Genomic DNA, 17,419 nt, shown 5'->3' on the forward strand with positions numbered 1-17,419 from the left:
CAGCTGGCCCTGGGCTGGCCGCTCGGGCAGAGAGAAGACTGGGGCTACCCAGGGCCTGCCAATGAGGGCGGCTTTGCACCGAGGCCACCAGGGTTCGGAGCTGTCCCTGGGCAGTTTCTACTCCAACCTGTAAGTGGAGAGTCACCATTTACCCAAATATACAAGGGCAGCCGATTTTAGAGAGATGGGCAAGAAAGTTTTCAGCTTCAAAACCAAATCAGGCCGGGCACGGTGACTCAACACCTGTAATCCCAGCACTTTGGGAGGCTGAGGTGGGTGGATCACCTGAGGTCAGGGGTTGGAGACCAGCCTGGCCAATATGGTGAAACCCTGTCTCTTCAAAATATACAAAAATTATCCGGGCATGGTGACCGGCGCCTGTAATCCCAGCTACTTGGGAGGCTGAGGCACGAGAATTGCTTGAACCCGGAGGGTGGAGGGTGCAGTGAGCTGAGATCACTCCTCTGCTCTCCAGCCCGGGTGTCAGAGAGAGACTCTGTCTCAAAAAAACCCAAAACAAACAAACAAAAAACACCTAATCAAACCCCAAACAATATTGGGGCCAGAGGTCAACTAGCTCAGGAGTGGAAGCCTCACTCTGCGTCTGGGGTTCCCCTGCGTGGGACAGTGGTACCCCTGCTCCAGGCTCCCTGGGGCCAGCATGAAGACGAGGTCCATTCCCGAGCCTACGAGTTGGGCGCCTGTGCCTGCCAAACTCTGGAACCAGATAACTAAGATGCAGACCTCTGAGACGCGGCTTCCAGCCAAGCGTGGCTGACACAGGTGTGAACACGAGGCTGTAACCGGCCCTCCAGATCTCTGGGGTTCCATTGCTTGAAATCAAATTATGGAGGCTGACCCCAGTGCACATGAAAAATTAAACGGAGTGGATTTTCCCAATGTTCAGGCTTCCTCCCTTGGATACTTGAACATTTGGTGCCTATCCCTGCGTGTTTACTCCAGGCTCCAGGGCCAGTGGTTCATGACCTGCACGAACCTCCATGTGCTCCACTCCAGTAAGTGAGCAGGTTCCAGGTTCCCTACCCCGAGGGAAGAGCCTGTTCTGCCCTGTTGGACCTGAATCAAACTCCTTTTGTACCTATTTCAGTATTTGTCAAACAGTCCCAGATCCCAAGGCTTATCTGAAAAGAACATCTGCCTGTTTGAAGGTAAACTGCATGAGAACTCCCACCTGCCCTGGCAGAGGCGAGATAAACCTGCTCCACCCTAAAGGCAGCTCTGAACTAGTGGACTCCAATCATGGCACACAGGAGGACAGACGGGGTGGGTGGAAGTGCAGAGCCAATGCTTGCAAGGCGAGCGGTCGCAGAGCACGCGTGTGCCCATTTTGCCTATAAATGTAATTGGACACACGGGCGTGGCACCTGCCGCATTCAGGGAGCCAGAGCTCAGCAAAGGTCTCTGTACTTCTTGATGCAGGTGAATCTGTCCTTGGTATTCAGCCCAAGAACTCAGGGGTGGGGGCTCACACACTCTGCCCACCCAGCCCAAGGCCATGACCACAATCTAGGCCACTACCCACACCAAGCTGCGGGGCCAAGTGGAGGAGACACCTGTGAACGCTCTCTAGAGTCTGCACTGAGCTAGGGGGCAGGTGGGCTTCCCTGGGGGAAATATCTAGAACCATGGGCACGATGACACATCCACAGTATGAAACATCAGGGCCACTAAAAAGAATGTTATGGGATCGTCATTCAGTGAAAAAAATCAAATGGTGAAACATGCCACAACAGGCACAAACCTTCTGGACGGTATGTGCCTTAGCTTGGGCTGCTGTGATGCAGTGGTATGGTCTGGGTGGCTGATAAACACTGACTTTCCACAGTTCTGGAGGCCACGGCTCCACGCAGGTTGTGTGTGAGGCCCATGGTTCACAGACAGCACCTTCCCACAGAGCACTCACATGGTGGGAGGGGCAAAAGAGTGCCCTCGGGGCTCTCCTAAGGGCAATAATCCCACTGGAAGACCACCGCCCTCTCATAAGGCACTAATTCCACTGGAGAGGCTCCGCCCCCTCATAGGGCACTAATTTCACTGGAGCTCCATCCCCTCATAGGGCACTAATCCCACTCGAGGAGCTCCACCCCCTCATAGAACACTAATCCCACTGGAGGGGCTCCGCCCCCTCATAGACCACTAATTTCACTCGAGGAGCTCCGCCCCCTCATATGGCACTAACCCCACTCGAGGCCCTCCGCCCCCTCATAAGGCACTAATCCCGCTCAAGGAGCTCTGCCCCCTCATAGGGCACTAATCCCACTGGAGGAGCTCCGCCTCCTCATAGTGCACTAATCCCACTGGAGGAGCTCTGCCTCCTCATAGTGCACTAATCCCACTGGAGGAGCTCCATCCCCTCATGGGGCACTAATCCCACTAGAGGAGCTCTGCCCCCTCACAGGGCACTCATCCCACTCGAGGAGCTCCGACCCCTCATAGGGCACTAATCCCACTGGAGGAGCTCTGCCCTCATGACTAGTCACTGCCCAAAGTCCTCCCTCCTAAAGCAGTCACAGTAGGGGTTAGGATTTCAACCCAGGGATCTGGGGTGGGGCTGAAACGAGCCTGACCCAAAGGGACAAATGGAGGTCCCTCCATAGCGACAGGAAGTAGAAGCATGGGTGCCAGGAGCTGCAGGGAAGCAGAAAAGGGGTTATTGTTTAATGGGGACAGTTTGCATTTGGGAAAATGAAAGCTTTCTTGGATAGACAGTAATGGTTGCACAAGGAGAATGTACTTAATGCCACTGAAATGTGGACTTAAAATGGTTCAGACCAGCCTGGGCAACATAGGGAGACTCCATCTCTACAAAAGATAGATTTTAAAAGTTAGCTGGGTGTGGTAGTGCAGGCCTGTGGCCCCAGCTACTTGGGAGCAGGGAGGATCACTTGAGCCCAGGAGATTCAGGCTGCAGTGAGCTGTGATTGACCACGGCACTCTAGCCTCATCTCTAAAAAACAATGGTTAAGATGGGCAAGTTTACGTCGTGTGTTACCACAACAGAGAAGAAAGCAGTGAAACTGAACAGAGAGCTCCGTATGACAGAAGTACAAAGGAAACAGGGTGGGCTCTCGTGAGGAAAGGGCTCTATGTAAGTGGGCATGGAAGAAAACCACAGTCCATGCCTGTGCACGTGTGCAGGGGTGTGTGTGTGCGCACAGAAGTCTCTAGGAAGCCACGAGCCCAGCTGTTCACAGTGGATACCCAGGAAGTATGATGTGGGGCGACTTACTATACAAACCTTTTTTCTTTGAATGTTGTTCCTTACAGTGAAAAAACAAAAAAGTTAAAAAAAAAAAAAACTAACATGACAGAATACTCATTCCAGACATGACCTACGAGGCGTGGTGTCACCTGAATCACTGTCACTTTAATCAGCAGAGCATCTGTGTGAAGGCAGCAGTGTTTCCCTCAGAGCAGCCCCTCTCCAGCCGCAGGGACACAAGGACCTGCAGGCCCTGCTTTCCGCCCAAGCACAGCATGCCCAGAGGGACCAGCAGGGGCTCCTCAGCAGAATCTTAACATTGAGAAGAAGGTGCTCCAATCAGGACGTGAACACGGACCCTCACAGGCTGGGTGAAGAAGGCAGTCATGCCGTGAGAGCTCGGGCCGTGACCACGCAGCAGTCAGAGAGAAACTGCGCACCACGGACGCTGCTCTCGAAAAGAGGATGATTTGCTTGCTTCTAAAACTGACAGCAGGCTGCATTTGCCCTCTCCAAGCAAAGGTGTGAGGGAGGGGCGGCTGAGTCTCACTGGTCTTTGAAGTTGGCCTTTCTCTTTTCCACAAACGCAGTCATCCCTTCTTTCCGGTCATCCTGGTAGGAAAAGGGGCAGAAACAGAGCTGGACGCGCAGTCTCCTCACAGAGCCTGATGCCACTGTCCGCCCGTGTCTCCCTGGTCCTGCCTCACTCCTCATGCCCACAGGGGCCCAGGGGGCCAGGCAGGGGACTCAGCGGCAGGGACACCTGCCCAAGCAGAGCTGGGCCTGGGTGCGGGGATTTTCACTGCCTCTTTCTACCAGTCTAGGTGATGGTCATTCAGGAGCTTGTGTATGTCAAACAAGCTCACATCTAAAGAGCCTCAGATGCACCTGTATGGGTCACTCACCAAGTCATCAAGTGGACGATGGGTGACCTGTATCAGGGGCTACCCTGTGTCAGAGCAGGACATGAGAACTCAATTCTGCATCTGCTTTTCTCAAGTTGTGTGCAAGCGTCCCCAGGCACGCACGCATCTGTACCCCTTCCTCAAGTGCCCAAACCACTTTTAATTTTACCGAACAATTAAAATGAGGTGCCTGGCCTCATTTTTTAAAAAAGTCTTTTTTTTGAGACGGGGTCTTGCTTTGTTGACCAGTTGGACGCGAACAACCCGCCTCAGCCTCCCAGGAAGCTGGGACTACGGATGCACGACACCCAGCTGACACCGCATTTTAAATAAAGTAGCCAGGCCGGGCATGGTGGCTCACGCCTGTAATCCAAGCACTTTGGGGGGCCGAGGCGGGCGGATCACGAGGTCAGGAGATCGAGACCATACTGACTAACTCGGTGAAACCCCGTCTCTACTAAAAATACAAAAAATTAGCCGGGCGTGGTGGCGAGCTCCTGTAGTCCCAGCTACTCGAGGCTGAGGCGGGAGGCGGAGCTTGCAGTGAGCTGAGATCCGGCCACTGCACTCTAGCTTGGGAGACAGAGTAAGACTCCCTGTCAAAAGAAAAAAAAAGGAGCTGCTGCTTGAGGGTGCAATTCCTAAACCTCATATAACAGGAAAGACAAGAAAAGCACCTGTAAGATTTCATACTTTTGAACTTCCACATGCTCTACTTTTTTTCTAACATCAAGACCCACTGATAGAACAAATCTGATCCTGCTGAAGGTGAGGCTGGCAGTTCTGACCAGAAAGAAACGACACTTAATGATAAGATGTAAAAGGAAATTCCCAGCAACTTGTGTGACTGAAATTTGCTAGATTCTCCGCTGTTTACTCACGGTGGCAAAGGTTGAGTAGAAGAGTTTCTTCTCTAACTTACTTCCTTCTGTTAATGTCATTTCAAAAGCTGAAAAACAAAGTCCTAGAGTTATGAACGGAGCTATTCCATGCAGAACTTCTCCTCCCTCCTCACCGACCCACGCACAACTGTGCTTCTGACGTGGCCCGGCCCTGCGCAGGCTTCCACGGCGCTGCCCTTCTCAAAGGCACTGCCCCAGCGGAGACCTGGCAAAACCAACAGCTCTCCTATGGCCCCACACGTCACACTCGGGTGGTCCAGGGCCCCAAGGAAGGGACAGGAACTGGATGAAAGGTGAGATGGCAAACTGCGCCCTTGAGGAGAGGCTGTGAGGCAGCAACAGGGCTGCAAACAGAGAAAAGTAAACAAGGATGAAAACCAGGAAGGACAGCACGGGAGCCAGAGCTGGGCGTGGCTGGCACCAAGAACGCCTTTGGCTCTGCTCATTCCAGGCCCTTCTTTGCACGAGGCCAAGCAGGGCAGATCTGGATGCACAGATGGAGGCAGGCGCGGTGGTTCCAGGGCTGCAGCCAGCATCCTCTCCGAGAGGAGCCCGACCTCGCCAAACACCTTGGGCAACAGCAGCCTCCCTTTTTTTCAAAATGCTCTCCTCACTGTATCCTGCCTCAAGCCAACGGCAAGCCCGGCGGACGGCCACACCCTCGAGGTATACATACTCAGAGAGGTTAGGGGACCTGCCTGGGGCCACCCACACCTGTCCGGACTCAGCCAGCTAACCACCATCTCATTCTCATGCTGAGAATAAATTGTGACAATAAAACTTGAGCATTTCTGAGGAGGGGGAAGATCAGATCCACTTCTCTGGCAGAGGGAGACTAAAAGGGATCCAGGCCAAGAATGAACAGCGTGGTGTTGGCCTGCAAGCCTGCGTAGCCACCTGCCAGGCGCGGACGCGGCCGCCAACTCCAGGTCCCGGGAGGTGAACCGAGCCTCCCCGTGGGCGAGACCATTTTACTTTTGGGACCTCGGCTCCCTTCTCAGCCTTTTCCTGCCATGGTCAGCTCTGTACTGCCCTCACCTCCCAGGCCTGGCTCAGTTCTTGGGCCCTGGTACAAAGGGGAGCTGGGAACATCTCAGCGGAGTTCCTGAGGGCGTGACCAGAAACCACAACTCTAGAGACAGCAGAACTGAGACACTGAGAACCATTTCTGCCCAGGAGGGCTTAAGGCATATCCATTCGGAGCCAGAAAGCCTGCCGCTCAGGAAGGCTCCCCACAGTCACAGAGACGCCTCAGGGATACTCCTGACAGCCCTGGAGACCTCTCTACCTTGTCTTCCTGGCAGGATCCCCTACCTGCATTCACTGATTCTTTGGCCATGGCTACTATAATTTTAGAATTGCTGGCAATTTTTTCTGCACACTGGATGGCTTCTTCCACCAGTGTCTCAACAGGAAAAATCTTGCTTACGAGACCTGAAACACAAGAACGTCGGTGAGTGAGTGCAGACAGAGCGCTTGTCTATTCCTTTTCGAGGGAGTGGCCGCTGGGGAGCAGCGTGCTGGAGCATCCCAGCCTCTGAGCATTAGCAAGGGTGGCTCCACACGGTAAGTGCCGCACGTGCCCCTTCCTGAGTGCTGAGCGCTCTTGGCACCGCAGTCCCTGTGCTCTCAGACACACAGGTCAGGCTGTCCATAGCTCCGACGGCAGAGGCAGCCAGACCCGGGGACCATGATCCCCAACAGGGCAGTGGGAGGACTGGCCAGTGAGGGCCCGGAGACGCCCGTTGCTTACACCGGACTTTGGGGACGTAATTGCTGGGCTGTTCTTCTGCACCAGATACTTATGCGTGGCTCCACTTCTGTGCGTACAGTACTTCAAAACGTAAAAACTAAAGGCAGTCAGTCTTCTCCCAGGTCCTCAGGACCCAAAAACTCATGCAACCACTGTGGAGACACCTGGATGCCGCCCCGGGTTTCCGTGTGGCTTCCGTGGGCAGCCCCAACCCATACCTGCTTGCTTGGCGTCCTGGGCTGAGATCCGGTCACCGGTGAGGACCATCTCCATTGCCAGCGACTTCCCAACAGCACGCGTGAGTCTCTGGGTGCCACCCGCACCTGCGGGGAGGGGCTGGTCATGGCTGGCACCGCAGTGAGTGAACCCAAGAGGACATCGCAGCTGCGCAGCCAGCAAGTTCCAAGGGGCTTAAGATAGGCCCCGAGACAAGGTCCAGGGGTCAGAGGCCGAGCAGCACAGGAGCCCGGCAACATCAGGGGCAGCAGCCCCTTTTCAAGCTCAGGTCCCACATCTGGCGCTCCCCTGTGGGCAAAGGATTACCCAGGTGCCGAGGGAAGAGACTGAAGACACAAACTGTTTCAGTGTAATAAAGAAAATAGTGGCCGGGCGCAGTGGCTCAAGCCTGTAATCCCAGCACTTTGGGAGGCTGAGACGGGCGGATCACGAGGTCAGGAGATCGAGACCATCCTGGCTAACACGGTGAAACTCCGTCTCTATTAAGAAATACAAAAAAAAAACTAGCCGGGCGAGGTGGCGGGCGCCTGTAGTCCCAGCTACTCGGGAGGCTGAGGCCGGAGAATGGCGTAAACCCGGGAGGCGGAGCTTGCAGTGAGCTGAGATCCGGCCACTGCACTCCAGCCTGGGTGACAGAGTGAGACTCCGTCTCAAAAAAAATAAAAAATAAAGAAAATAGTTAGAACAAGAATAGTCATAATACAAATTAGATATAGAGATGATCATGGACAACTATCAATCATTATTATAAACATTAATCATTAGCTTTTATATTACTCTTTGTTCCATTACTATATAACCCAGGAATAACCAGTGGGCATAGGGTCAGGTGCTGAAGGGACACTGTGAGAAGTGACGAAGAAGGCAAGAGGTGAGCCTTCTGTCACGCCCGCATAAGAGCCGCTTGAGGACTCCTTGGTCAGGTGGTAACACCAGTGTCTGGGAAGGCACCCGTTACTTAGCAGACTGCGAAAGGGAGTCTCCTTTCCTTGGAGGAGTCAGGGAACACTCTGCTCCACCAGCTTCTTGTGGAAGGCTGGATATTATCCAGGCCTGCCCGCAGTCATCCCGAGGCCTAAACCCCTCCCTGTGGTGCTGTGCTTCAACGGTCACGCTCCTTGTCCACTTTCATGCTCCTCCCGTACTCCTGGTTCCTCTTTGAAGTTCGTAGAGGACAGCGGTAGAAGACATAGTGAAAGTCTTAAAGTCTTTGATCTTTCTTATAAGTGCAGAGAAGAAAACGCTGACATACGCTGCCCTCCCTCTCTACTTCGGCTACTTAAGAGGGAAGGGCCCCCGTGTCGTGTGATCATGTGACTTGCTTCACCTTGTCAATCACTTAGAAGATCCACCCTCCTTACCCTGCCTCCTTGTTCTTGTATGCAATAAATATCAGCGCGCCCAGCCGTTTAGGGCCACTACCGGTCTCTGCGTCTTGGTGGTAGTGGTCCCCCAGGCCCACCTGTTTTCTCTTTATCTCTTTGTCTTGTGTCTTTATTTCTTACAATCTCTTGTTTCCGCACACGAGGAGAACACCCGCTAAGCCCCGCAGGGCTGGACCCCACACTCCCCCAACACCCTGATATTGGATCAAGGTGTGTGGCTCCGTGGGGCCCTCCCCAGCCTCTGTGGTCAACATCTTAGAAGCTTATAGGCCTCCCTGACCCCAGGCACTGGTCCCTTAGAGCAGCAGCTCTTCTAGGGATCAGAACCTGAACAACGCACCAAGCTCGCAGCTCAAGGCCTCAGAATCTGCCTCTGGTCAAACTCAGAGGGCGGCGAAGAGCGTCCTGAGTGCAGCTGCTCCCCTCAGTGCCCACCCTTCTACCAGGCCCGCCCTCAGGGTCTCAGCTCCCTCCTGGCTGCCCGGCCTGTGCCCACCCTTCTACCAGGCCCGCCCTCAGGGTCTCAGCTCCCTCCTGGCTGCCCGGCCTGTGCCCACCCTTCTACCAGGCCCGCCCTCAGGGTCTCAGCTCCCTCCTGGCTGCCCGGCCTGTGCCCACCCTTCTACCAGGCCCGCCCTCAGGGTCTCAGCTCCCTCCTGGCTGCCCGGCCTGTGCCCACCCTTCTACCAGGCCCGCCCTCAGGGTCTCAGCTCCCTCCTGGCTGCCCGGCCTGTGCCCACCCTTCTACCAGGCCCGCCCTCAGGGTCTCAGCTCCCTCCTGGCTGCCCGGCCTGTGCCCACCCTTCTACCAGGCCCGCCCTCAGGGTCTCAGCTCCCCCCTGGCTGCCTGGCCTGTGCCCACCCTTCTACCAGGCCCGCCCTCAGGGTCTCAGCTCCCTCCTGGCTGCCCGGCCTGTGCCCACCCTTCTACCAGGCCCGCCCTCAGGGTCTCAGCTCCCTCCTGGCTGCCCGGCCTGTGCCCACCCTTCTACCAGGCCCGCCCTCAGGGTCTCAGCTCCCTCCTGGCTGCCCGGCCTGTGCCCACCCTTCTACCAGGCCCGCCCTCAGGGTCTCAGCTCCCTCCTGGCTGCTCGGCCTGTGCCCACCCTTCTACCAGGCCCACCAGGAAGACCCTGGGGGTAGAGGGTGTTGCTCTTTGCCAAGAGCCCAGGCCCTTCCCACGGGCATGGTGGGGGGTCTGACTCCCCGCTCTGAACTCAGGCCACGTGACCTCCAGGCCAGTGAGATGGCAGTGGGCAAAGCTCCCAGTGCCACCCAGGGTCACCATGTTCTCTCTCTGGACACGAATCGCAAGCAAGAACTGCCATGGTTAGAAGCCAGTGTTGGCCGGGCGCGGTGGCTCAAGCCTGTAATCCCAGCACTTTGGGAGGCCGAGGCGGGCGGATCACAAGGTCAGGAGATCGAGACCACAGTGAAACCCCGTCTCTACTAAAAATACAAAAAATTAGCCGGGTGCGGTGGCGGGCGCCTGTAGTCCCAGCTACTCAGGAGGCTGAGGCAGGAGAATGGCGGGAACCCGGGAGGCGGAGCTTGCAGTGAGCCGAGATCGCGCCACTGCACTCCAGCCTGGGCAACAGCGTGAGACTCCGTCTCAAAAAAAAAAAAAAAAAAAAAAAAGAAGCCAGTGTTACCCATGACCTGCCTCTCCCAACACCATCAGACGTGCGACCCGGGCACAGTCACAGGAGCCAGACATGGTCCTGGGACTCTGAGGCCACGCCAAGCTCTGTCACAACCACTCCAGCCTCTGTGGCTGTCCACAGACAGACCACTGACCAGACACGGGGCTGTCCATCCAGGGCCTCTGGTCAGATACGAGCTGTGGGCCCTGAGACACAGGTCGATTTTGAGGAATTACCTAAGGCATCTATGCCTATCAGAGACAGTGTTACCCTTTACCTGGGATGGTTCCTAGTAAGATCTCCGGCTGTGCAAACTGGGCCTTCTCGCCGGCATAGATGATATCACACATCATGGCAAGCTCACAGCCCCCGCCAAACTGTAAAACATTCGGCATCAGGACAGTCTTACGAGGGGAACCCAGTCAGAAATCACTCTGCTTGCTTATTCAAATTTTCCATTGAAAAGCAACAGTGTCAGGTGTATGACAAAGACTAACATGGTGGCACCAAACTAGATAATCGTTGTGATAAGTTAACTACAGATGGCTGATGCTGTTTACCAGCGGCCGGCAAACATTCCGTAAAGGGCCATGAAGGTCTTACAGGCTCTGCTGTGACGACTCAGCTCCGCTGCTGGGTGCCGGGCGCGGGGCTCACGCCTGTAATCCCAGCACTGTGGGAGGCCAAGGCGGGCAGATCACAAGGTCAGGAGATCAAGGCCATCCTGGCTAACACGGTGAAACCCTGTCTCCACTAAAAGTACAAAAAATTAACCAGGCGACGTGGCGGCCCCTGTAGTCCCAGCTATTCGGGAGGCTGAAGCAGGAGAATGGTGTAAACCCGGGAGGCGGAGCTTGCAGCGAGCCGAGATCGCGCCACCGCACTCCAGCCCAGGGGACAGAGCGACACTCCATCTCAAAAAAAAAAAAAAAAACCTCTGCTGCTGTGGCCGAGACGCAGCCACAGAGACTGGGGGGTGTGGCTGCGCCGAGAAAACTCCACCCGCAGACCCCTGGCTTCCACGGAAGGGAGCGCCATGAAATGATCACACTGCTTCCCTGTAAGTCAAGATCAGCCTCAGCACTTCAAACAGTCCCAGGACACAGCTTTTAAGGGCAGCAAAAGAAGCCAGTTTATAGACGTAGCCAAAGCCAGCACCTCTCTTCCACCGCCCTGGGAGAGAAGCTTGCTGGGGAGAAGCTGTCAGGTGAACAGCCATGAAAAAAACAGATGCCAGGAGGTGTCCTCTCTGCACGGTTCCTGGCTCTTTAGCACCATGAGGCAGGAAAGGAGGCTGCTGGCCTGGGAACTAAAGGCCTCTTCAAAATAAAAATCTGTTATGCTGTGTATGCACAGCACAGTTCCTTCAGCCACAAGAGGAGACCCTCGGCAGCAATACTCACGGCATAGCCATTGACAGCAGCGATGACTGGCTTCTTCATCTGGGTGAGGTAGTCCCAGTGCTTCAAGAACTTGTTGGAGTAACAGTCCTGGAAACTCAGGTTCTGCATTTCCTTGATATCAGCTCCAGCTAGCAGGAGTGGAAAGGAGGTTCCAGTTACCAGACAGCAGAGAGCCCATGCGTCCTGTATCCCCCAGACCAACAGGCAGCTTCGGAGCACACCAGACACGGGCACTGGGGTTGCTGGGCACGGGTGACACCAGGCCACGCGGACAGCTGTAGGAATGCTGTTATGCCAGCTCTAACAGAGGTCATGAAGAGGGGTTCCGGGGCAGGTGGCAGGTGCGAGGGAGGTGCCCACAGAGGCGGGGCATATTCATCAGGGCGTAAGCCCTTGACAGGCTTTGTGTAAAGCCTGACTGCCAAGGACCTGAATCTCTTTGAAGAAGCTATTTTGCTGGGGGAGCACATGCGGTTCTCCAGCATACACAAAGCTGCTCATGCAAGCTGTTCCCATGCCCGTCTTCACTGGATATGTGAGGAAGTCCGCACGCGCGTGCCTCCGCCATCACAGGGGTACAAGTCAGTCTGGAGGCTTCTCCCAAGGCCACACGTGCCTCCCACATCTGCCCAGACACAAAGGCCTCCGCTGCTGCGCACACCTGCAAAGGCCTTATCCCCGCCGGTGAGGACAATGGCCCCCACGCCCGTGTCCTCCTCGAAGGTCTTCAGTGCCTGGTTGAGCTCCTCAATCAGGCCATCGCAAAGTGCATTGAGGGCCTTGGGGCGGTTCAGTTGGATCAACCCCACGGTGTTATTCTTCCCTCTTTTTTCTGCGATGATGTACTCAAAGTTAGCACCTAGAGCAAGAAGGCAAAAAGGGGTATCTATTCACACAGGTATCAAACTGGGGAGAGTGGGGGAAGGGATGTGGCCCCATCAGTGGATACAGTGTGACCCCAAGAGGCCCTCTGAGGGCTCCCTGCCCAGTCCTCAGTGGCTCCAGGTGTAGCTCTCAGCCACAGCGATAGATGGGTAGCCTTGGTACCTTTCTCTCTGCTTTCACATGTGTTTGAACATGTCCTAAAGAAAATCCCCAGGCCGGGCGAGGTGGTTCACGCCTGTAATCCCAGCATTTTGGGAGGCTGAAGCGGGCAGATTACGAGGTCAGGAGATCGAGATCATCCTGGTTAACACGGTGAAACACTGTCTCTACTAAAAATACAAACAATTAGTCGGTTGTTGTGGTGGGCACCTGTAGTCCTAGCTACTCAGGAGGCTGAGGCAGGAGAATGGCGTGAACGTGGAGCTTGCAGTGAGCTGAGATCATGCCACTGCACTCCAGCCTGAGCGACAGAGTGAGACTCTGTCTCAAAAAAAAAAAAAAAAAAGAAAAGAAAAATCCCCAGCACAGAACGCAGACCACGGCCGCTCCCCTTCTCCTAATATGCCTTGGGCAGCTCTTTCCAGGACACCACACTGGAGACAGCCCTGGACTCTGCTAAGGAACCAGGAAACGCCTTCTTTCAACACATGCCAACAGGTGAGGGGGTGTAAGCCTCAAACAGGATGGAGCGCCAGCTCCTTGTACTTGGTGCCTCCCCATTGCCAAGACCTCTGGCCAAATGGACACTGGGTGGGGGCTGTGAAAATCCTGGGTGTTCCTGCGGCATTAAGATCAGGCACAGGTCAGGTCTGGTGCAGCAGGCCAGCCCGAAAACGGGAGACGCAAGTGCATCTCAGCTTGGCCTGCTGCACAGGACCCGTGCCTGCTGGGTGGACAGCAAGATGGGAAGGGGACAAAGGACAATGGCATTCAGGGTGAGAAGGTGAACCTGAAAAGACAAAGGTAGCCTGCGTGTTGGATGCTTGGCTCTCTTGGTGGCAAAGCAGGGATCATAGTCCCTGTCCTGTGGGTTTCTTTTTTTTTTTTTTGAGACCGAGTCTCATTCTATCGCCCAGGAGTGCAGTGGTGCAATCTCGGCTCACTGCAACCTCCGCCTCCAGGGTTCAGGGGGTTCAGGTGATTCTCCTGCCTCAGCCTCCCGAGTAGCTGGGACTACACACACCACCACACCCGGCTAATTTTTGTATTTTTAGTAGAAATGAGGTTGCACTACGTTGGCCAAGGTGATCTCGAATTCCTGACCTCAGGTGATCCACCTACCTCAGCCTCCCAAAGTGCTGGGATTACAGGCATGAGCCACTGTATCCCACCTTATCCTGTGGGTTTCTAGGGGTAACTGGAAGATCACAGGTGAAGTGTCTGGCAGCTATGCAAGATCCAGGAAAGGGCTGCTGTGAGGGTGCAGAAGCCGACGGCCAAGGAGAGCTTGGGGATGAAAACAACACAACTCAGCGGTCCACTGGAAACACAGGGTGAGGGAGGAAGAGGAAGCAAGAGTTCTTCCCCAGCCCAAGGCATGGCCCAAGATTCCTCAGATACTAGAGCGGGTGATGGCCACTGATGAGTGGGGCCCCGGGTGAGCCCCGAGGGAGGAAGAGGGCAGCTCCCTGTGGCTGGGGAGAAGGTGTCAGCTTTTTCCTTAGGACCGTCTGAGGGGTAGCCCTGGTCAGGAGGCACCCAGGACAAAATGAACCTGCATCTCCTGTTCTTGGGCTGGCCTGCTGCACAGGACCTATGCCTGCTCTTAGAGCCGAGGGAACACCTGGGATTTTCACAACCCTCACCCTGCACCCAGTTGGCCAGAGGTCTTGGCATTGGGGCAGTAAGAGCCAGCGGCCAGGCCTCCTGGGCCTCCCGCAGGACGCAGCCTGGTGAGAGTGGCCTCCTGCAGAGGTAGGCGTGGGGGGGGGATGGGGTGTGGGCCAGGGTCAGGTGGATGGTGTTGGTTGCGGGGGGGCGGGTGGTGGGGGGTTGTTAAGGCTGGGTCAGGCTGTTGGTGTGGGCCAGGTTGGGGGTGCAGCACTAGGCGAGGGGGGTAGGGTGTTGCAGGCCTGGGCCAGGCAGGGGCTGCGGGTTGGGGTCAGGTGGTGGGTGCTGGGTCAGGCAGGGGACTGCAGAGTCAGGCCATGGGGCTGCGGGATCGGGCGGAAGAGGGGTGCAGGGTCAGGCCGGGGGTGCGGGGTCAGGTGGGGGGGGTGCGGGGTCAGGCGGAGTGGGGTGCGGGTAGGGGTCAGATGGGGTGCGGGGCCAGATAGGGGTGCAGGGTCACGTGGGAGAGGGCTGCGGGTCGGGGTCAGGTGGTGGGTGCGGGGTCAGGCAGAGTACTGCGGAGTCAGGCCACGGGGGTGCGGGATCGGGCGGAAGAGGGGTGCGGGGTCAGGCCGGGGCAGCGGGGTCTGGTGGGGGGTGCAGGGTCAGGTGGAGTGGGGTGCGGGGCCAGGTAGGGGTGCAGCGTCACGTGGGAGAGGGCTGCGGGTCGGGGTCAGGTGGTGGGTGCTGGGTCAGGCAGGGGACTGGGGAGTCAGGCCATGGGGGTGCGAGGTCAGGCCGGGGGTGCGGGGTCAGGCGGAGTGGGGTGCGGGTAGGGGTCAGATGGGGTGCGGGGCCAGGTAGGGGTGCAGGGTCATGCGGGAGGGGGTGCGGGTCGGGGTCAGGTGGGGGATGCGGGGTCAGGCGGGAGGGGTGCGGTCTGGGATCTGGTCGGGGCGTGCAGGTCGGAGTCAGGAGGAGATTCGGGCCGCCCGCTCTCACCGCGCACTCACCCGAGGCGAAGGGACGCCACGCAGGACAGCGAACCGGGGGCCTCAGCGGGCCGCGGAGCCGGGGCAGCAGGACACGCAGGGCGGCCATGGCGCTCCAGTCTACTCTCCCCACCCCGCGGAGCCGCCCCCTCGCCTGGCCTTTCAGGGCTCACCCCGCCCACAGGCAAACGCCGCGAGATCAGGCGGCCCTCGCGAGATCAGCCCGCGCAGAGGGAGCCGGGACCGCCCTCCAGGCCCCGCCCCCAGGTCCGCGCGGCCGCTCGCGGATCTAAGTCCCAGGGGCGCCCCGGGGACCCCGCGCTGGGCTGGGGCCAGCCCCCTCCAGGCCCCGCCGCCTTCGCCCGCGCCCCAGCCATCGGGGCCCCGGGGAGACCGCGCGGATGCAGAGGCAACGGCGGCGCCTGCCGGGCTCTGCGCGGCCTCCCGCGCGCCCGCATCTAAGTCCGCAGCTGCAGACACAGCGCGCCCGGGCGCGGGGCCAGGCACGGTGGCAGCGGCGTGGGCATTGAACGCCACATTAGGAAGAGTTTTATTTTCATGTACACAGTCAAGACTTCAACAGATTTAAATAATAAAATTTTGATTCATTAAAATTATTTTGTTTATAACTTTTATCTATATATGTAACTTTTATATATATGTCTATATCTAGACAAGTATTGTGGAGCATCCTTTCGTGTACTTGCCCGGATTCTGCAAATGCCAGGGTGGAGATAAAACTACCCTGGATAAAATGGAGCGGAAAGCGAAACTGCTATTGTGACCGGTGGAGGGTGTGCAGGTTCTTGACGTCTTGAACAAAGAAGTGGACAAGATGCAAGGAAGGAAGGAAGTAAATAGGCCGGGCGCGGTGGCTCAAGCCTGTAATCCCAGTACTTTGGGAGGCCGAGACGGGCGGATCACGAGGTCAGGAGATCGAGACCATCCTGGCTAACACGGTGAAACCCCGTCTCTACTAAAAAAAAATACAAAAAACTAGCCGGGCGAGGTGGCGGGCGCCTGTAGTCCCAGCTACTTGGGAGGCTGAGGCAGGAGAATGGCGTGAACCCGGGAGGCGGAGCTTGCAGTGAGCAGAGATCCGGCCACTGCACTCCAGCCTGGGCGACAGAGCAAGACTCCGTCTCAAAAAAAAAAAAAGGAAGTAAATAAAGCGAGATTTATGGAAAACAAATGTATGACCGGGCTCGGTGGCTCACGCTTACAATCCCAGCACTTTGGGAGGCCAAGGCAGGCAGATCACCTGAGGTCAGGAGTTCGAGACCAATCTGGCCAACATGGTGAAACCCCCTCTCTACTAAAAATGCAAAAACTAGCCGGGCATGGTGGTGCACACTTGTAGTCTCAGCTATTCGGGAGGCTGAGGCAGGAGAATTGCTTAAATCCAGGAGGTGGAGGTTGCAGTGAGCCAAGATCGCAGCACTGCACTCCAGCATGGGGCGATAGAGCGAGACTTCTTCTCAAAAAAGGAACAAGAAAAGGAAAGTAACTCCACAGTGTGGGAGTGGCTGAGCATATGGGCTCAAGAGCCCCATTACAGATTTTTTTGGGGGTGTAAATACCTTCCAGAGGTTTCCATTGGTTATTTGGTGTAGCCCTATGTAAATGGAGAGGACAGTTCCTGTCAGCGGGAAGTGTTCCATTCGATTTAGTTCTAGGGAGTCAGCGTGAATTGGCCTCCAGACCCTGTTCTCCTGCCTATGTTCAAGAAAATAATTCAAACCAAAAATGAACACGCACCAAAATTTTATTTCAAGACTGAGGGTAAAATGAAGACATCTCATGTGAGTAGAAACAAATCAACAACAAACCTTTACTAAAAGATGCTCTATATTAGTGTAGTTAAACCTCTGGGACAGACAAGCCCAAAATGAAATGGCTCAAACAGAAAAGAGGTTTATTTCCTTCCTTCCTTCTTCTCCTCTCCTTTCCTTTCTTGTCTCGCTGTCACCCAGGCTGGAATGCAGCGGTGTGATCTCGGCTCATTGTAGCTTGCGCCTCCCGGGTTCAAGTGATTCTCCTGCCTCAGCCTCCTGAGTAGTTGGGACTACAGGTGCTTACCATCAAGCCCGGCTAATATTTGTAGTTTTTTAGTAGAGTCGGGAGTTTTGCCACGTTGGCCAGGCTATTCTCGAACTCCTGACCTCAAGTGATCCACCGGCCTCGGCCTCCCACAAGTGCTGGGATTACAGGAGTGGGCCACTGTGCCCACCAAGAGGTTTCCTTTCTAATGACCCAGGAGGCCAGGCAGCTCCCATCCTCCATGAAGCAATTGAGCAACAAAAGCACAAGCAACAAAGGGA

The 17,419-nt window shown here is 56.1% G+C and overlaps 1 protein-coding gene across 2 annotated transcripts; it reads right to left on the reverse strand.

Moving 5' to 3' along the window:
• Positions 1 to 3,368: 3,368 nt before the first annotated feature.
• On the reverse strand, positions 3,369 to 15,225 carry ECHS1 (enoyl-CoA hydratase, short chain 1). Of its 2 annotated transcripts, XM_015148516.3 has the most exons (8): positions 15,120 to 15,225; positions 12,113 to 12,310; positions 11,452 to 11,579; positions 10,326 to 10,425; positions 7,002 to 7,106; positions 6,345 to 6,464; positions 5,010 to 5,077; positions 3,369 to 3,835 (listed from the first exon to the last, which is right to left on the reverse strand). In XM_015148516.3, the coding sequence occupies exons 1-8, from the start codon at positions 15,205 to 15,207 to the stop codon at positions 3,770 to 3,772; spliced, it is 873 nt and encodes a 290-aa protein (XP_015004002.1). In that variant the 5' UTR covers positions 15,208 to 15,225; the 3' UTR covers positions 3,369 to 3,769. The 2 variants fall into 2 exon arrangements, with proteins under 2 accessions (XP_015004002.1, XP_015004003.1); XM_015148517.3 differs by lacking the exon at positions 6,345 to 6,464.
• Between the last annotated feature and the right edge of the window lie 2,194 nt (positions 15,226 to 17,419).

This window comes from Macaca mulatta, chromosome 9 (genome assembly GCF_049350105.2).
Source record: "Macaca mulatta isolate MMU2019108-1 chromosome 9, T2T-MMU8v2.0, whole genome shotgun sequence".
NCBI classification, from domain to species: domain Eukaryota; kingdom Metazoa; phylum Chordata; class Mammalia; order Primates; family Cercopithecidae; genus Macaca; species Macaca mulatta.